General features: G+C 44.2%; 1 protein-coding gene across 1 annotated transcript; it reads right to left on the bottom strand.

Moving 5' to 3' along the window:
• Window positions 1-7,608: 7,608 nt before the first annotated feature.
• On the bottom strand, window positions 7,609-18,349 carry LOC310789199 (extracellular calcium-sensing receptor-like; the record flags this gene model as incomplete). Its single annotated transcript, XM_083650786.1, has 6 exons — window positions 7,609-8,522; window positions 15,886-16,009; window positions 16,153-16,380; window positions 16,568-17,362; window positions 17,613-17,910; window positions 18,117-18,349. 6 exons carry the CDS (start codon window positions 18,347-18,349, stop codon window positions 7,609-7,611), a joined length of 2,592 nt encoding a protein of 863 aa, XP_083506912.1.
• Between the last annotated feature and the right edge of the window lie 1,397 nt (window positions 18,350-19,746).

The following is a 19,746-nucleotide window of genomic DNA, read 5'->3' as shown; positions in this document are numbered from 1 at the left end:
TCCCTTTGCACTCACAAGCACAGACCACAGTGAATAGTTAGATAATTATATTTTAAATAAATGCCAACTAAAATTATTTAAAATTAAGATTTTGTATATAATAATGTTATGTATTTAAGAACTGATTACATCTATCTTTTTTCAATACATTTTGACTGGACCGGTAAATATTATAAGGCCGGAATTCTTGAATGTTGCCGGATCCATTGGCCGTTTCGAAAAAAGACGAATCCCTGGTGCATGCTCTTTTATGTAGGGTAGATGTTGCAATTAAACACATACCATACTATGCTTGCCTTCTCTGGTTTAATAACTGGTCATTACATACATTTGGATTATATCCTTCGAGTATGCAAATCTGGGATGACTTTATCATTTAGTATACCAAAAGATCAGCTGGAATATTTATTTGGGATGAATTCATTTGAAATGACAGAATCTAATATAATCACTCAATTGTCTGTCGCAGTGTTCTGCTCACATCACAATTGTTGTCAATCATCCTCACATAATACTTGATGCCACTTATTGCAGGAAACACTTTGTTGCTGTCGCTGCACAAACCTCTGATCTCCAAATGTCTCCATTTGGATTTTTTCTAAATGAGACTTAGTGGGTACGCAGAAATAACCAAAAATAGCTTCTTTTTTTGCAGTTAAGAGGTTTGCACCGGACAGCAATGAAATGAAGCTTCTTTCCAAACCTCTGATTTCAGCAGCTTGAGGTGCTTTTTTATTTGAAGGGCCCTCATCTCAGGGCTGAGGTCCTCTGCCTCGCCCTTGAGTGCTGCTGCATCTAGCTTGTATTTCTCCTTCTCGTTTTCCCCTAATGTGGACCACCCATCTTTAATGTCCTTCATTGAGCCTGAGAAAAGAAATAGATGCACAGATGCACAGAATACTTAACACTTTACAGTCTGCATCTCTTTACTTGCATATAGAGACATAGCCAGGTTAAAACCAGTGGCCAACCCCCCCCGGCTTCCCTCTGATGACGCGGAAGTGAATTGAAAAGCTGTGGTTCCTTGAATGGCCACTAGGTGTCTTGAGTTTGAGTCGCGGGCAGTAGGCATCTAACCTGACGCTGCCAGATGGATGTAGGTTGCTTCACATTTGTGGGATTGTGAATTTGTGAACTCAATACCGCCCCATCTGGCAGAGTCAGGTTAGTAGGCATCCTCCCCATGTTAAAATGTCCACTTTGTAACTAGATTAGTGGGGGGGGGGGGGATTTATTATATAACTCGCCCATTTGGAGTAAAATAGATGATAAAAAAGGGGGTGATTGACAGATCGCCTGTCCAGTGATCACGCAGCTTGCTGATCACGGACCAATAGCAGGCGGAGCTGCGTCTCTGGGAAACCCCCATCTCACGTGAGCTGTGCAAGAACTCAACCCATTCCCTCCCACTCTGCTGACGAAAAACCAAGATGGCGACCCCAAACGGGAGACCAAAATCAATGGGATAGCTCTGTCCATATTTTTAGCTCAGTGGTTAAAACCATCCGATGGTTTACCAGGCGTTTTACAGAGACATTCTGTCTCTGTAAAAACAACACGTGTAAAGTAAAATGCATGTTTATTTTCAACAGACACAGCAGTCTTAGAATGATGAATGCAACTTCAGTGTGTGAAGTACTTGCCAAGTAGCCTGGATAAACCCAGCCTCCACGTGACCTCTATGTACTATAGGGCATTCACGACTAGTGAATTTTACTAGTCGACTAGTCGTCCCTAAAGGTGACACTGGGGTAAAAAGTTCTTAAAGTCAAACTCTGTATGTGGTTGCCATATTTTGGGGACGTCTAAGAATCTGCCTTTGCTCTTGTAGTAAATGTTATCCAATAGCTTGAGAGTTCATTCCACCAGTGAACTACAGCTGGGGGATTGGATGCTTTCCAATTTAAAGCTATGCATTTCCTAGCTGCCAACAGGGCAAGATCTATGTATTTACTTTGAATGCATTGTTTTTGTTTGGTTGTTTGTCCAATAGTCTTGTTTGTTCTTGGATTATTGTGTATCTTATGCAGTTTTCTTGTTTTGTTGTGTTTTGATGTTCTTTGTGGGGGATATGGCATATGATAGTCCATGTATGTCGTGTAAATACCTCATGTTCTTTCTTAAAGATTACAAAAAAAACACACACAAAAACGACTAGTCGACTACCTAGCACAGTGTCGACCAGTGGTTTTACTAGGCGACTAGTCTGTGAATGCCCTGCTATTCGTGACTGATAGCACATAGAGGTCACGTGGAGGCTGGGTTTACCCAGGCTACTAGCCAAGTACCATCCTGAAAATCAAGCCCTTTTCCCACATGCGCTTTGTACCGCAAAATGACCGGAACGTGGTCTAATGCCTGCAAGTGGGAAAGGCGCCGTGCCGGTATAAGCGCGACCCCGTCGTCCCCGACATTTCACCAGTTTCGTGCCAGTCAGAAGAGCGGTATGCTCTTAAGGGGAAGCAAGTGGAAACGGTTCCAGTCATTTTCCGCGACAGCGGTCCTTCAATCAGGGGCGAGGAGTAGCCTACACACGTTGCTTAATGTTCCAGCGGGCATAATCTAATCATTCGCGCACATTAAAGCAAACTGGCGAAATGATCTTGTGATAGCCTAATAAGAGCAGTATGTCAGCTTGCTGATTTCCGAAGGCAACCCCGGACACATCAAACGAAGCCAGTCTGCTTTCTCTACATACATACAAGCGTTGAGCAGCTTGCAAGCCTTTCTCGCTGTGTCTGTCCGTGGCTGCTGCTCTCGAGCAGAGAGGGGAGGGGGAAATCGGCTGTGTTGATTACGCTGGCGGGCGGCTTGACGCTGCTCTTAAGTCAAACGAGTGTGATTTATTGTGTGACAACTGACAAGCGAACTTATTTCGAGTTTTGCCGACCCCCCAAATAAGCTCCCCCCTCCCCCCGCCCCCCCCAACATACAGGTAAATTCGCTGATAGATTCCCACATGCGCGAGCCGAAGTGTGAAGGGAAATGTCCGATATTGACTTACAGGTAATTTTCCGGTACGCATGTGGGAAAACGGCTTCAGTTTCACAAATCACACCCCGTGCGAACCCCCAAACGTAAACAAGGCCACTAACAAACCTTTTAGTATAACAATTACAAGCATCCATTAATAAATATTGTCTCTCACCTTTGTTTTTTAAAATATCTGCACAAAAGAGATTGTATCCTGACACTGGTCGGGTATGCAATCTCGGCTTTGAGGGGCAGGACTGAGAAGGAGCTCTAAAGGACCTTTTGTAGTTTCCAATCCAGTTCTGAAAGAGAAAAATAGAAAATAAATGGTACTACACAAATTAACCTGAATTTTAACAAAACCACCTGTTCCATTTTCTATTGCCATTTGTACGAGCAATACAACAGAATGATGTATTTATTTGACGTGTTGATTGTTAGTGCAGCACTTAACTCATCCGCCATTGCCGTCCACTAAAGTTATTTAAGCGACCTTCATAGAGGAAGCTCATAAAACACATCCAGCCTGGTTGCCTCAAAAATGACCCTGCCCCCAGAGGTTAGAGAGAGAAAAGAAAAAAAAATAACCGATGGGTTCCCAGATTGCGCTCGGGCTGGACACGTTGTCACACGGGCATGTGACAGTCACTCAAAGCAGAAGGATTTCTTTCACAATAAAGTATTAAGCGCACACCAATCACTGCTCCTGTCAGTTAGATCAGTCATCCGCTTTGTGAACCCTCACATAGTGTAAATTTCAGATGTCAAATATGCTCCCAGACCTCCACACATCTAGTACCAGGAAGCACCAGCCCCACGGAGAACATGAGAGTTTGACCCGCCCCCGTGCGCTCTCCGTGCGGGGTGAGTTTTCTCAGCTTCCTGGTGAGAGACGCGTGTTTTCAGTGAAAATGACCTACATTCAAGTGTCGATAACTAAAGAAGGGAAGAAGGCAGAAACTAACTTTTTCCCCCATGAAAGTAGAGGCTTTGATCGGTCTTTTGGAATATTCTGTGTTTACATAGTCATAGAAGAAAATATTCCCTGGGTCGCGGAAAATCACTGGAAATGCTCAGAAACCCTGGCACTGGCTGGCGACTTTTCCTTTAAAACTCTGGCGGGTAATGAGTTAAGTAATTAGAAGAGAGAACAGGCCAGCACACTAAATGTCCTTTCAAAAGTTTAATCAATATCTGGGCGATGATTGATTACATTTTTGAAAGGATATTTAGCGTGCTGGCCTGTTCTCTCTTTTGAATAGTTTGTTTTGGCCTTGCACCCAAGCTTTTCTCATTGGATTGAGTGTGCTCGCGAGTGTGAGTCTGGACAGCACTTAAGTAAACCTTACTTCTATGACACAGGTATCCAAAGCAGTAGCTGATGCAGCCTCTGGGATTAAGGATGAGCCCACACGTGTCATTCCCTGGTCAAAGAATGACTTCAATGCTTCCTTTTGGTCCTGTCGAATCTCTGTTCTCTCTTGTTGAGAAACAAAGAAAAAGCTAGTCAGTGGAAAAAAATAACATTGAGGCCAGGAAAAGACAAGTGTGGATGTTGCATAGCATTCCATCCTTCTTAAACACAGATTAGGAAATGTAAGGGTTACCTTTCTGAGCCATCTTCAACCTGAAAGGTAAACAAAGAGAAATTTGCACAAGACATATTTGAAAAGGGGCCCACTCTCTCTATGTAGCTTGGTCGAAAACCAACATTTTCATTCTTCAAGTAAGACATAGTGCATGGTAAGTAATAACACAAACTTACCACAGAAGTCCTGGCACTGAGAGGGGCACAACTGGGAATTGGAACTGTGAAGGGAGAGACAAAAAGTCAGGTAGAGGGATATTACACAGGCAGACAGAAGACAAACAAACAAACAAACAAACAGAAAGGCAGACAGAGAGACAGACAGACAGCAACCATGTCTGTGTGGACACAACAGGCGTGTGAGCCGCAGCATATCAGCCAGGTAGCCGTCACACAAACAGGTACACACACGCAGGCTGTTTTATAGAGAGAGAGAGAGAGAGAGAGAGAGAGAGAGACACACACACACACGGAGAAGGGCTCAAAATCTGGCAGTGATTCTCAACCCTTTTCATATCAAGGACCCCTTTTTGCCTTTTTTTCTCCCCCTCTGCACGGCAGACAGATAGGATGATCCAACAGCCTCTGAATGACAGGGGCTCAAAACTACGGGATAACAACTTTTTTCATCGGTCATTGTAGCTGCCTACATATAAATTAGTGGCATTTCCCCCAAAATACTGATGGTTCTGTCATTCTGTGGTGGATACATTTCAGATCTGATGCTTGCAGTGCGCTATAGGGGCAGAAATTGATGCGCGTCAAGTTTCGCTCCCAGTGCATTTGGGGCTTAAGGAGCGTGGGTCAGCTCAGAGATTTCGGTGTTGTCCGGTGTGTTTTCTTTACCTTGAGAGGTGCGTGCAGTTCCCAACAATAGATCGCAGCAGCAACGATGTCTGTGTGGACACAATAGGCGTGTGAGCCGCAGCATATCAGCCAGGTAGCCGTCACACAAACAGGTACACACACGCAGGCTGTTTTATAGAGAGAGAGAGAGAGAGAGAGAGAGAGAGAGACACACACACACACGGAGAAGGGCTCAAAATCTGGCAGTGATTCTCAACCCTTTTCATATCAAGGACCCCTAATTTAGTCTACATGAGCGCAATAGACCCCCATTTAATGATATTTTGTGCCCACGCAGTGTGCAAGCTTTTATTCATTCATTTTTTACTGCTTGTTCTTCAACTGGACTATAGTACCGATTGATGATTATCAAACATGCAAAATAGACTTACCAGGAACAACCAGACGATGGTAGCTGCTCCAAACGCACACATCCGTATGATATCAACCTTGTTTAAAGAAAAACAGGTTTTATTTGCGATGCAATTGACTAGCTTTGCACTGACGTGAAGGTGAACGTCTAGTCTCGAATTAACTACGCTACCCACAATGCTAAGTGCGACATCAACTGCTTTGTATCGCGACCAGCACGGCTACAGCATTGTGGGTAGCGTAGTTTATTAGCCTCAAACTGAAAGAGACTACACGTTCACCCGACTTTATATATACGTTTTTGTGTGTGCTCTGACTCAAATGTTTATGGTCACGATTACTCTCGTAGCTGTTTGGCTTGGTTTGAGGTTAAAACTAGCAGAGATTGGTGCCAATGAGCCATAATGCTAGCAGGACTAGCGTCGTTCTGCTAGCAGCTAGCAGCTAGCTGCTACCTGCTTAGCAAGACTAGCGTCCTGCTAAAGCTAATACTATCACGCAAAATGCAATTGCAAAACGGTTAACTCATGTTCCGTAAATTAAAAGTAATTTCTGTATTGTTGACTAAATAATTAGTTTAAAAGATCTCGTGCGTCTCACCTCAGAAGAATGAAGAGTGAATGGTGTATGCTTCCGTAAATATCAGAGATCTTCTGCGCATGCGCCTTCGACAGCGCTTCTCACCGAGAAGAGCCTGGTGACGCGAGGTTAGGGCTGGCTGCAGGCTGTCAGCGAAAATAATCGTGGATAATCGCCTTCTGCACCTATTAGCAGGTAAATAGGGGCCTACTGGCCGATATGAATGGAGTGATGGGACGCTGATAACGCCGATAGAATGGGTATTAAATTGCTTAGATGTAGTAGGCTATTCTAGCATGTAGGCTATGACCATTTCAATTCCAACCCAATGTCTCAGCTCCGTTGCGGACACGGCACTGTGCGCTTTGGAGACGTTTATGTAACCTTTTTATGCCGGTTTAGTGATATTTCTCCACTCACTATTCAGCTGCAATCGATCAGCGGGGTCAAACAACATATCTAGGCTACTTGAGAGCATAAAAATGAATATATAAAAACATATTCCAAACTGGTAGTAGGGCTTAATTAAAATGTAGCCTGCAACAAGTGCAAGGCTTTAGTCCTTGATTAATTCAACATTACAATTCGTGCTCCTTCCTCGATGGGAAACTCGTCCAGAAAGGGGTTGGCCATTTTTCCAAACTGCTGATTCGATTGGTTCGTGGGCGGTGTATTTAAGGTCTAATCTTATCCTTGCAACTTAACCTGCTGCGGACCAGGTTAAGTGTGAAGCATAAGTTGCTATGGAAATACATGTCGGTAAGAAGTTAATTTGCTTTGTAGTATGGCTAAATCAGGTTTAAACCCAAACTTATCAGCATCAACCTAAATCTTGCTTGTAGTACAGGCCCCAGGAGACTACCAGACACCAGTTGTTTTTGTCATATAAAATGGTAAAATACAATAAATACAATAATTTATTGTCCCAAAGAAACTTCCGAAGAATGAATGTGAATGAATGTGAATGAAGAAACTGGAGTAGTGTCTCAATGCCTGACATTCTTATTCAAGTGTAAGATAGGTCATTTGTTCTTCAATAATAATAATACAAAGTCATTGGGTTTGCAAGAGCTACTTTGCCAGTCTGAGAAATGAACTTAAACAACAACACATAGTGTTGTTGTTTAAGTTCACACACTGTATTTATTGATACACATGACAGCAACCACAGTTAATTATAATAGTACCGTAATGCATGAAAAGTGTTTTTATTGGAAGTCCTTGTCCTTCTATATGCCTATATTCACTCATCATGATGATTTTGATGGCAATTTACCCATCATGTTCTTTTTTGTGTTCTTTTCTGGCTTCAGTAAGATTATGTAACATTTTGGACTAAAAATACAGATTAGCAGTGCAAAACTGGAAGCCAGAATTGCAAATATCTCCACAGCAACACTGAACTTCCCTGGAGAGCTGACATACGCAGGGATAAAGGTGATCCAGACCGCACAGAATATCAGCATGCTGAAAGTGATAAATTTGGCTTCATTGAAATTATCAGGCAGGTTCCGAGCCAAAAAAGCTAGAAAGAAACATAACATAGCCAGGACTCCTATATACCCCAACACAGCCCAGAAGCCTACAGCTGAGCCTAATGCACATTCTAAGATGATTTTGTCTTTAAAGTGTTTAAAATTCTTGAAAGGAAAAGGAGGAGAGATAGTTAGCCAAATTATGCAAATCAGGGCCTGTATGAGAGTGAAGGCCAATACACTGAGTCTCTGCTGAGCAGGGCCGAACCATTTCATGATATTACTCCCTGGAAGTGTAGCCCTGAAGGCCAGTAACACCACCATAGTTTTTCCCAGAACACAAGACATGCAGAGGACAAAGGTGATCCCAAATGCTGTGTGTCGCAGCATGCAGGACCACTCAGAGGGCCGGCCGATGAAGGTCAGAGAACACAGGAAACACAGGGACAGGGAGAAGAGCAGCAGGAAGCTCAGCTCAGAGTTGTTGGCCTTGACTATGGGGCTGTTCCTGTATCTGAAGAAGATGAAAGCCACCATAGCAGTCATGCAAGTTCCTAACAGGGACGCCGCCGTGAGCAGTGCCCCCATAATCTCTTCATATGATAGAAACTCTGTGTCCTTCTTTTCACAGTCATCTCTTTTCTCGTTTGACCAGAATTCAGGATGGCATCGCTCACAGGTGATGGAATCTACAAGATAAAACCAAAACAGATATTAGATTTCCTGACTAGCTCCCTTATTTTCCCATGGCGGTGGCAGCAGGACAGGCCGGAGTCAGAAGATACAAAACTCAGGACACTTACTCAGTCAGTCACTCATAGACATTTAGGGAAGGGGGCGGGGCTAGGGAATACGAGCCGAGGTGTCGAGTCGGGGTTTGACTGGTGGGCCATAGCTAGAGATAGGACGGTCGTAGAGTCGAGACTATAGGGGTGGGTAGGGGGAGTATGGGAATATGGGTGGTGGGAGAGGTTGGGGAGCAAGGAAGGTGGTGGGGCTATGGAAAAATGGCCATAGCTAGGGATAACCTAGAACGACCGCAGCGCACCAATCAACATCATCAAAATGCAATCAGTTCATCCTGGAGTATAGATGGATGTTTGAGCCAAATTTGTTGAAATTGGCGTTGATCAGGTACGATGTTAACGAACCTGAAATGGGTGGTCATGAGGTCACAGTGACCTTGAACTTTGACCTCCAAAATCTAATCAGTTCGTCCTGGAGTCCAAGTGGACATTTGAACAAAATTAGAAGAAATTCCGTGAAGGCGTTCATGAGATATTGCGAGCTTGACAATGGCGTTTGTGGTCTGTACTGTGACTTAACATGCTTCTCCCCAATTATGTACCTCTCACATTCCTGAATGAGCAAATGGTCACTTACGACTGAACACAGCAGGAAGCGAACACCTCCACGAGCCTCAAAGGCAAGCCTGACTTTGTTGTAAAGTTAGACCATGTCTACATTAGGCCGTATTGCACTTCGTTTGCATCTATTGTCCACACTACCTCTATTGTTTTAAGTGTTAAACACAAAGACTCCGGTCTCCGGCTGCCGAGTCCGTCTTCGTAATCAAAATCTGGCTTAATAATAATACATCGGATTTATATAGCGCTTTTCCAAATGCTCAAAGACGCTTCACAATACAAAACAATATAATACCATAACTTAACACATTCACTGCCAATGGCGAGTTGACTCGTCAAAAAAAATCCAACGGTTCACTGCCAACGACGAGTTGAGTCGTCAAAAAAATCGATTTTTTTTTTTTGACGGTGGGACGTTGATCTAACCCTTTTACGTCTCCTATACCAGAATTGGACGTATTGAATGTGTATAATCTATTTTACCGACCCATTGAGTGGCGACATGTCTCTCCACAGTAGAAAGAGGCGAGCCAAAACTGGAGGGAAAAGCGCGAGGAAGCCGTTCTCATACAGTAAAATGGATGGCGAAAACGCTTTCACTTTCGCGCTGACGCACAGCGGTGGCAACGGTGGGGGGTTCCAAGAATAGACTGGATGCACACTTTGAAACACGCACCATAAATAAGCCCAGAATCGCAAGAGCTTCATCAGAGCTCTCAACCGGACCGCCAAGAAACGAGCGAAACCCATCCAGCGAGCCCCATCCAGACTGCCAGGCAGCAGCAACTCGTTTGTCACAGACCCGCTGCAGAGCCAAGGAGGGCGGAGGAGAACGCCCACGGAGGGAGGAGTTGGAAGCAGAGGGGGGTTTCCTGCTGTTATGGAGGAAATTACTGTTCAAAACTATTGTTTAGATGTCTGACGTCTTACTGATGCCAAAAATGAATGGTTAAAGTGACTGTTCTATCGAATTTCACAAAAAGCCGTTTATCTCGGAATAATTTTTCAGACGCTGAAACCATGCTGTATTCAACTGCTAATGCTTACATAACTACTAACTCTACAAACTAACTCTTTTAGACAGAGAAAGCACACATTCTGAGATATTGTGTGTTCACAAAATCTTAGCAGAAAAGAATCCTCGGGTCTTGAAAGATAAGCCAGAATCCTCAAAAAAACCCTCTGGCAGAACCTACCTACAGTAAAAAAAAAACGGCTGGCAGTGAATGTGTTAAGAATAGAGAAGAAAAAAAATAAAAGGTGAGAGAGGAAGGAGTTCATGGGTTGAAAGCAAGGGTGAAAAGGTGGGTTTTGAGGGCGTGTTTAAATGATGACAGAGTGTCTGCTTGACGGATATGGTTGGGGAGGGCGTTCCAGAGGGTGGGGGCAGCTGCAGCGAAGGCCCTGTCGCCCCAGGTCCGGAGCTTCGTTCTGGTGGTTTGGAGAAGGTTAGCATCTGCGGACCTGAGGCGACGGGTAGGCGTGTGGAGGTGAAGGAGGTCAGAGAGGTAGGAGGGGGCCAGGTTGTTGAGGGCTTTGAAGGTGATGAGTAATAATTTGAATTGAATCCTGTACGTGATGGGGAGCCAGTGGAGATCGTGGAGGATGGGGGTGATGTGGTCGGAGCGGCGGGTGGAGGTGAGCATGCGGGCAGCGGAGTTTTGGACGTATTGGAGTTTTTTGAGGGTTTTGGTGGGTGTGCCGTATAGAATGCTGTTGCAGTAGTCCAGTCGGGATGTGATGAAAGCGTGAGTCAGTGTTTCGGCACCAGAAAAGGATAGTGAGGGGCGTAGACGGGCAATGTTCCTGAGGTGGAAGAAGGCGGATTTGGTGATCTGGTTGACATGCGGGATGAAGGGGAGGGTGGGGTCAAGAATGATTCCAAGGTTGCGGACGTGGGTGGAGGGGGTGACAGTGGAGCCGTCAATGTTGACAGAGAAATCCTGGGTGGAGCGGGTGAGGGAATTTGGGCCAATGATAATGATTTCGGATTTGTCACAGTTGAGTTTCAGAAAGTTGTTTTGCATCCAGATTTTAATGTCAGAGAGGCAGGTGATGAGGGTGGAGTGGGTGGCGGCAGTGATGGTCTTGGTGGAAAGGTAGAGCTGTGTGTCATCTGCGTAACAGTGGAATTGGAGGCCATGTTTACGGAGGATGTGCCCAAGTGGTAGGATGTAGAGGATAAATAGTAGGGGACCAAGTACTGAACCCTGGGGGACACCGTGGGGGACTGGGGCAGTGGGAGATTTGGAGTTATTGGTGAAGATGAATTGGTGTCTGTCGGAGAGGTATGATTTGAACCAGGAGAGGGCAGTGTCGGTGATTCCAATGGTGGACTGGAGGCGAGAGATGAGGATGGAGTGGTTGATGGTGTCGAAGGCGGCGCTGAGGTCAAGGAGGATGAGGATGGAGAGGAAACCAGAGTCAGCGGAAAGTAGTATGTCATTGGTGACCTTTAATAGAGCGGTTTCTGTGCTGTGTTTTGTGCGAAAGCCGGATTGAAAGGGTTCGTACAGGTTATTGGTTTCAAGGTGGGATGATAACTGGGAAGCAACGGCTCGTTCCAAATTTTTTGACAGAAAGGGGAGGTTGGAGATGGGGCGGAAGTTGTTGAGATTGTCAGGGTTTAGTCCAGGTTTTTTAAGCAGTGGTGTAATGGCAGCGAGTTTCAGGGCGGGGGGGACAAGGCCAGTGGACAGAGAGGAGTTTATGACGGTAGTGATCAGAGGAGAGAGTGAGGGGAGGCAGGCCTTGACTAGGGAGGAGGGGATGGGGTCCAGGATGCAGGTTGTTGATTTCATGCCAGGCTTGGAACGCTACTGTGGATATGGAATGTTGAAACGATACAACTAACCTACTTGTACAGCAGGTGGCGGTAAGCAGCTTGAAGCTGTCAGCGACCCGCCTACAAACGAGAGAAGAAGAAAGTGCGTGGACGTTGAATGCACTGACGCCATCTTGTTGTTCGCTAGCCTTCTTGCTCATCTGTTGTTACAGTCTATGCTAGCTGTAACTTTTTAGCCAAAAGAAAAAGCCAGTAGTGTGTGGATATTATCTCCAGACCTCGCGTCACCAGCCTGCCCCGGCCACCTGCGGCTTGATGTTACTTTCCACAAAATTGAGGTAATCTTTAGCTAAGGTAATTGCATAACATTTATCTTGTCCATTTGTCAAATCTTACATGAGGACTAACATTATAGAGTAGCAGAAGTTACATGTTAATGTTAAACGTTATTGCATGCTGCACAGATTCACACAGTGTACTTTCTGAACAATGTCATGTGTTAGAAACGGTCACTATTGGACAGAATATACAGTAGAGGGGAAATCTGCACACAAGTGAATCCGCGAAACACAACCCATAGAGAAACGCCACCTTTATATGATCTTGGGATTTCTGGTTTTACTTTGGTGTTACTATCAAATAAATATTTTACAAGAATGCGCCCAATATGAGCAGCAGATGAGGCAGCGAACTGTTGGGTCCAACATCATTCTGCAGATGAGATGAGATGAGACAAGCGAGGCGCACCACAGTGTTTTGCTTCCTTCTACCACCTTCTACTCATGATGCACTGCCTTTCCTATGTTTGCTCTTGTGTTTGGTTCCATCTGATTTCACACCACAAACAAACCACGCTAGAGTTCACTTGCAAACGAACCGAGACCCACGTTTTCAAGCGGACCAGAGTTTGCTTGTTTGTTCCGCAACAGAGTTCGTTTGCGCTTGTGTGAAAGCGACCTTAGGCCCTATCCGAGCCTCTTTTACCCCGGCAAGGAAGCACGCCAGGACTGAGAAAGTGGCTCGCAGCCAAACAAGGCTAGCAGCGCTGTAGAGAAAGCAAGGAAGCAACCGCATCGCATCTCTCCCTCAAAGTGCACAACGCGCACGGGGAAACTGGTCTCCAGTGATGCCCAGCTGGACTACGAACCGACCAAGAAACCAGACACCAAATCAGCCTCCCCTGCTGCGTCACCTTTACGCCTGCAGAGCTGCGCAGAGAAACGTCGCTTCCCACGCCATCCTCTCCACTGCGCTCCAGACACACCGCACAGAGCAACTCTCCAAATCGAACGGGAAGTCCACTTAACGAAGTGGGCACACGTGAGGGTTTACGGTTTCTGTAAAATCGGTTTATCTCGAGAACCGCTCATCCGATCGACTTCAAACTTGAGGAGTGCACTACCGGGAACCTGAAGGAGTGTGGTGCTGAATTTCGGAGACATGCAGGGATCGAATTATGGGGGGCTTGGCTCTCATAGAGAGTGTCTGAGCCCCCATGAACAAGAACACTTGTAGGGGTCCCACAAATTGAGATGTCCCACATTTTGCACAAGAGAGACCGATAGATAGAAAGAGGGAGCATACACGCAAGCAGTGTTGGGAAGTAACATGTTACTGTAATAATATTACTTTTCCCAGTAACGAGTGGTGTAACGAATTACTAATAAAATATAAGTAATAATATTACCGTTACCCCGCTTCCCCTATATATAGTCCGAGAGAGATATCCAGGAGTAGCAACGTCTGCACACTGAGGCTCTGGGCGAGAGATATCCAGGAGTAGGAACGTCTGCACACTGAGGCTTTGGGCGAGAGATATCCAGGAGTAGCAACGTCTGCACACCGAGGCTCTGGGCGAGAGATATCCAGGAGTAGTTAAAGGGATATGCCTATTTGCCATATTCTATATGACTTGTGTACTCACCATGCGATGAAATAATAATCCAAAGTTATGTGAAACGGTCATTTCTAAGTAAATCCACACACCGAGAACTAACAAAGAGTAACCGAGTCGAAGTGGACATTTGTGCCAAATGTGATGAAAATGAACTTTGACCTTTGACCACCAAAATCTAATCAGTTCATCCTTGAGTTCAAGACAAGTGGAAATTTGAGCCAAACGTGAAGAAATTCGGTCAAGGCGTTACTGAGATATCACATCAACAAGCTTGAAAATTGCATTTGTGTGGTCACAGTGACCTTGACATTTGATCACCAAAATGTAATCAGTTCATCCTTGAGTCCAAGTGGATGGTGAGCCAAATGTGACGAAATTCCGTCAAGGCATTCATGAGATATCAGGTTAACGACCTAGAAAATGGCGTGTGTGAGGTCAGCAGTGTTGGGCAAGTTACTTAAAATTAGTAACTTAGTTACAGTTACTAGTTACTGCTCTGACTTAAGTAACTTAATTACTTTAAGATACTCGTTACTTTCCATGTAACTAGTTACTAGGAAAGTAACTTTTGAGTACCTTTTTTTTAAACTCTCAATTATCTTATTAATGCACACACATTATTTTGGGGTTGCTGTAGCACAGTGTGGGCAAGACAAGACAACTGTCAAATGTTATCATGGTACCCATTATCACTGCGACAAAAAGTAGTGGAACAAGAAAACACAACATATAGGCATTGAGGCATATTTATTGTTGCCTTCAAAAAGTAGCCAGTACACTTTTGGCAGTGTATAATTAACAACTGTATCAGTAGTCTATAATATCCTGGCTGAACAACAAACACTGTGGTTATCCTTTGTAACAGTGGAGTGATCGACACTCGGCAGCAGAGCCCAGCGCTGCAGGGACAGAGCAGAGCCGCAAAGCAGCCGCTCGTCGCAGCTGCCTTTAATAGCAGTTCATCTCCAAAAGGGAGCTCACTTGCAGGCATTTTTTTTCTCCATTTCATGACCAAACAAAGCGAAACACACCGTGAACACCCTCCAACGCGAGGAGAATCTGTGAGTGAGAGACGAGTGCTTGCCTGGTGCAGGGCACTGGTGACAGACAGCCTGGGAGAAGAGCGAGGAGGAGAGGGCTCCATATTGCTGACCCGTCGAGCTGCCCGAGCGGTGTGAAGTGAACACCGCTACCGTACACAACACAGCTCGCGCAAAATGACCCGTTTCACTATCAGAATTTGGTCCAGTAACATTAGAAAGTATAGAAGTGCCGCACAATTACTTCCTCATCAGACCGCCTTCAGACTCCAGGTATTTTCCTCTCTACCCTCGGTGCTGTAGGTCCCGCACAGAATCGTTTTACCTGGAAATACTCTCAGTGATTAAGGGGCTCACTCGCAAATGTCAGTGCAGTTCGACTTAAAAAAAGTGAAGTACGTTACGTTACTGATGAAGTAATTCGTTACAGTACTCGTTACTGCAAAAAGTAACTTAGTTACTGTAACGTGTTACTTAATAACACGTTAGTCCCAACACCGGAGGTCAGTGACCTTGAACTTTGAGTTTGACCACCAAAATATAATCAGTTCATCATTGAGTCCAACTGGATGTTTGAGCCAAATTTGACAAAATCCTGTCAAGGTGTTCCTGAGATATTGCGTTAATGAACATCGGACGTACATACGTACAGACGGACGCACAACCCGAAAACATAATGCCTCCGGCTCGGCTTTCACTGGCAGGGGCATAAAAATGTATGATGCGTATTAGTTATTTGTTTACATGTTGTTTACAGTATGTTTACAGTATAATCACATCATGCAACTCAACCATTTTTTATGAATCAGGACTTCACAGTACTCCCAAATTTGATATTCAAATGCACTCCTTTTTTACTATAATTGTATTGTATATAAACATATAAATACTGGTATTATATTTGAATATTAATTTGATTGCTGATATTGAATTTACTTGATCCATTAAATAATACTAGAGTACCTGTGGTGTTGCTGACTTCTCCCTCTGCACATGGTATACAGTCATAGCAGCAGACTGGCTTTCCTTTCTGGAGGACCTTACGGGTTCCTGGGGGACAGCTCTCACTGCACACTGACACAGGCACCTGCATGAACAAAAAAGCAGTATGAGAGACACTTTGATGTGCTGTTGTCTTTACAGGTCACCATTTGGAATTCTGATGAAATTGACATTACGATACAATAATCCCACAAGTTAACAAACCATGAAAGATCCTACGGTACTAACCTGTTCTGAGTTCTGTGCCCAAATTAAAGACTTAGTGTTTAGATGTAGCTGTTTTTCTGCAGGTAAAGATGTGTCGTAAAGACCAACAGTCACAAACTCCACACTGCCATTTTCGTTCGGCTGCCAATTTATGATTTCATACTTTGCTGCTGGGTCTCCATTCTCATCAAAGTAAACGTTCTCCCCCTCCTTTGTCTTGAACTGAACCTTTTTTATGTGCTGCAAAATCTAAGCAGATAGATATTACTTTACTTATTCCATTAAATCATTAAATGTAAACCACCTTGTATTAGCTCTGCAGAATGATGGACATGCAAGAATATATTAAACAATACTGTTAAAAAAAGCAGGAGAAGATAAGAAAATCGTTAAATGAGAAGCACCTGTGATGCATAGCCTTCAGTATTCAACTCACCGTGAATGGATCTGGCTGTACCTTGTTGCCACATATTTCTTTACAGTCAAGAACACTATGCAGTGCATGAGCCACAGCATACACTGCTTTATAGACATTGTTAAATAAGGGCATGTATGACATATCAGTGAAACTGTTTTGCTGCACAGACAGATCTTCAGACCCTGTACAGTATCTCTGATTCCCTCCTGAGCCCTTCGTCTGCTTGAACCTACAATCAAACATCGTCTCCCAGAATTCTGTGAACAATTCATGACTAGATGAATTGAGTGACTTTACATCCAAAATGAACTCTCTCATGCCTGTGACATGGGCCTTGGGGATGTTCAGCCCTATAGCACCATCCAGGATGTGGTGTCCATTCATAGCTGCAGCATAGGAATTCATGATCCAGGCCTCAGTGCCGACCCACTGGTACCCAGTCACATTGTGAGGGGCCATCTCATGTATTAGTATTTCCAACTCAGGAGAGTTGAAGAAAGTGACAATCACCTGGGAAGTGGAAGCTTTGATCATCTCAATTATTGCCTGTATCTTTTCTGGTGGATCTGTTCTAAAGAAAGATACAGAGTACTCTAGACAGATGCCCAGCTTTTGGGCTGTCTCTGTGAATATGGCCATGCCTTTGTTGCCATAATCATCATTGGCCCTAATTGCCCCGACCCAAGTCCAGCCAAAGTGCTTGACCAACTGGGCCAGAGCTCTGCTCTGGTAGAAGTCACTGGGTATTGTTCTGAGGAAGGATGGGTACCGGACTTTGTCACTGAGACAAGCACAGGTGGCCCAGTAGCTGATCTAAGGAGTAGAAAGGAATGATATTGCCAAGATGAAGATGCAAATTATAAAACAATGTACACAGGAAAACATGGAGCACATTAGCAGGAATTGTCTTAAAACTGCCTTTACTGTGAGCAGTCAGACACATTTGCCCTATAATAATTACTGTATTATCGAGAAAATAAAACAAAATCAATCAATCAAGCAAAAGGTGGCCAAGGTGTATTACAGTACATGGTTATACAAAGAAAATAAAAACAATACCCACCAATGGGATATGAAGAGGTCCAATCACAGTGGATATAGCCATGGAAGGAGAGGAGGAGGCCTCTCCTATAATGGCCTGCACTTGGGCTGGTCTGGTGCAGGGTGCATTGGAGGCTGTGGATATATCCTCATTACTATTAGCCAAGGCCAGTGCCACTCTTACTCCCCTTACAATTGAGTCACAGGAATCATATATCTTGTAGCCCAGAAAGATGCCAGGCAGCAAGTCTGTGCTGTTGTTAATCTCCTCAATGGCAAAGAGCATAGCTTGAGCAAACTGGAACGCACTGAAATCTAAACTTGACCCAGACAGTTATAAATAGTTGGTGTTATAGCCAGTATGCCCTTCGAATGAAACAAAATTAAAAGTGAAAACTATATGAGCAAACATTTCTCATTTCACAACTCAATGTGATAACATATTTTAATTCATTTTGTATATCTGCCCAGCTCTTCTAATCTTCTATCTTACTTATGTCAAACAGCTTGCTACAGTGTGATTTACCTTGTGCACTGCAGTGGCGGTGGTCTGTACATGTAGGTGTCCTGTCTGTCTTTCCAGCTGCTGTGGAAAGTAAAGATTCCACCCAAAATAATGTCCCCATTCTTAGACAGCTGGGGGATCTCCGGCTTCCCTATCTGCCGACACACCGGCTCCTCAGCCCCAGAGAGAGATGCCACCAGCAGCAGCTGCAGAAGGATCCAACCCTGCTCTGTCCAGCTTTGGGTGGACATCATACTAAAGACCGTTATACACAAAGAGTGATGTGAATATACAGCACAAAATTGTGATGCAAATTTTGACCCACCTGTCAATCACAGCAACAGATGCGTACACTTCGAAAGTGAATTTCTGAAAAATCTACCCTTTGCGAAAAAATAAACGCTGCAATATCGCTGCAAATTAATCACACAAGAAAAAAAAAGATTGTCTATAAGGCCCTTAAGAGACAAAACTGCAGGGCAGCAGCAGATGCGTCCTAACAGGAGCAGAGCAGAACTTGCATCAGTATTTATAGATATTAAAGCATGACACATAGTAATGAACATTGATGTTCCATGGCTCCACAGGGAGGACAGGACAGAGGAGGGAGGTGCAAAAGTGGAAAGTTCTTAATGAGTCTTGGCTGTATCTCATGAGTAGTAGCTTACCGTAAAACTTCAATTAATACCCCGGGCGTTAATTTACCAAAATGTGTGGCCAGACCCAATGTGTCTATGTGGGATTTGTGGCAATTTGGGACCTGCGTTTAATATTTTTTTATTGTTTATTTAAACCAGTATGAATAGTATTTATATACCAGGTCAAATTCACCATACAAAAAAGAAAGGTAGAGACAGGCAGTTTTGAACAGGCCGATACTCTGGATTGGAACATTAAGTAAAACTAGAACGACCGCACAACGCATAGTCGACACCCATGTCTGTCCAGACTTTGACATTTGAGCTAAATGTGAAGAAATTCCATAAAGGTGTTACTGAGATATGGCATTACCGAGCTTGAAAATGGCATTCGTGAGGTCCCAGTGACCTTGACCTTTGACCACCAAAATGTAATCAGTTCATCCTTGAGTCCAAGTGGACTTTTGAGGCAAATTTGATGAAATTCCTTCAAGGCGTTCCTGAGATATCACGTTAACGAGCATGAAATGAGCAGTCGTGATGTCACAGTGACCTTGAACTTTGACCACCAAACTCTAATCAGTTTATCCTTGAGTCCAAGAGGATGTTTGAGGCAAATTCGAAGAAATTCCATCTAGGCGTTCCTGAGGTATCGCATTAACGAGCTTGCAAATGACATTCGTGAGGTCACAGTGACCTTAACCTTTGTCATTTGACCACCAAAATCTAATCAGTTCATCCTTGAGTCCAGGTTGATGTTTGAGCCAAATTGGAAGAAATGCCGTCAAGGCGTTCCTGAGATATTGCGTTAAAAAGCTTGGAAATGGGGTTTGTGAGGTCACAGTGACCTTGAACTTTGACCTTTAACCACCAAAACCTAATCAGTTCATCCTTGAGTCCAAGTGGACGTTTGAGGCAAATTTGATGAAATTCCGTCAGGGCGTTCCTGATATATCACGTTAATGAGCATGAAACGAGCGGTCGTGAGGTCAGTGACCTTAAACTTTGACCTT

This window comes from Poromitra crassiceps (assembly GCF_964638095.1).
Source record: "Poromitra crassiceps genome assembly, chromosome: 14".
NCBI classification, from domain to species: Eukaryota; Metazoa; Chordata; class Actinopteri; order Beryciformes; family Melamphaidae; genus Poromitra; species Poromitra crassiceps.
The sequence above is the reverse complement of the archived record's forward strand: the minus strand, read 5'-3'. Positions and strand labels throughout refer to the sequence as shown.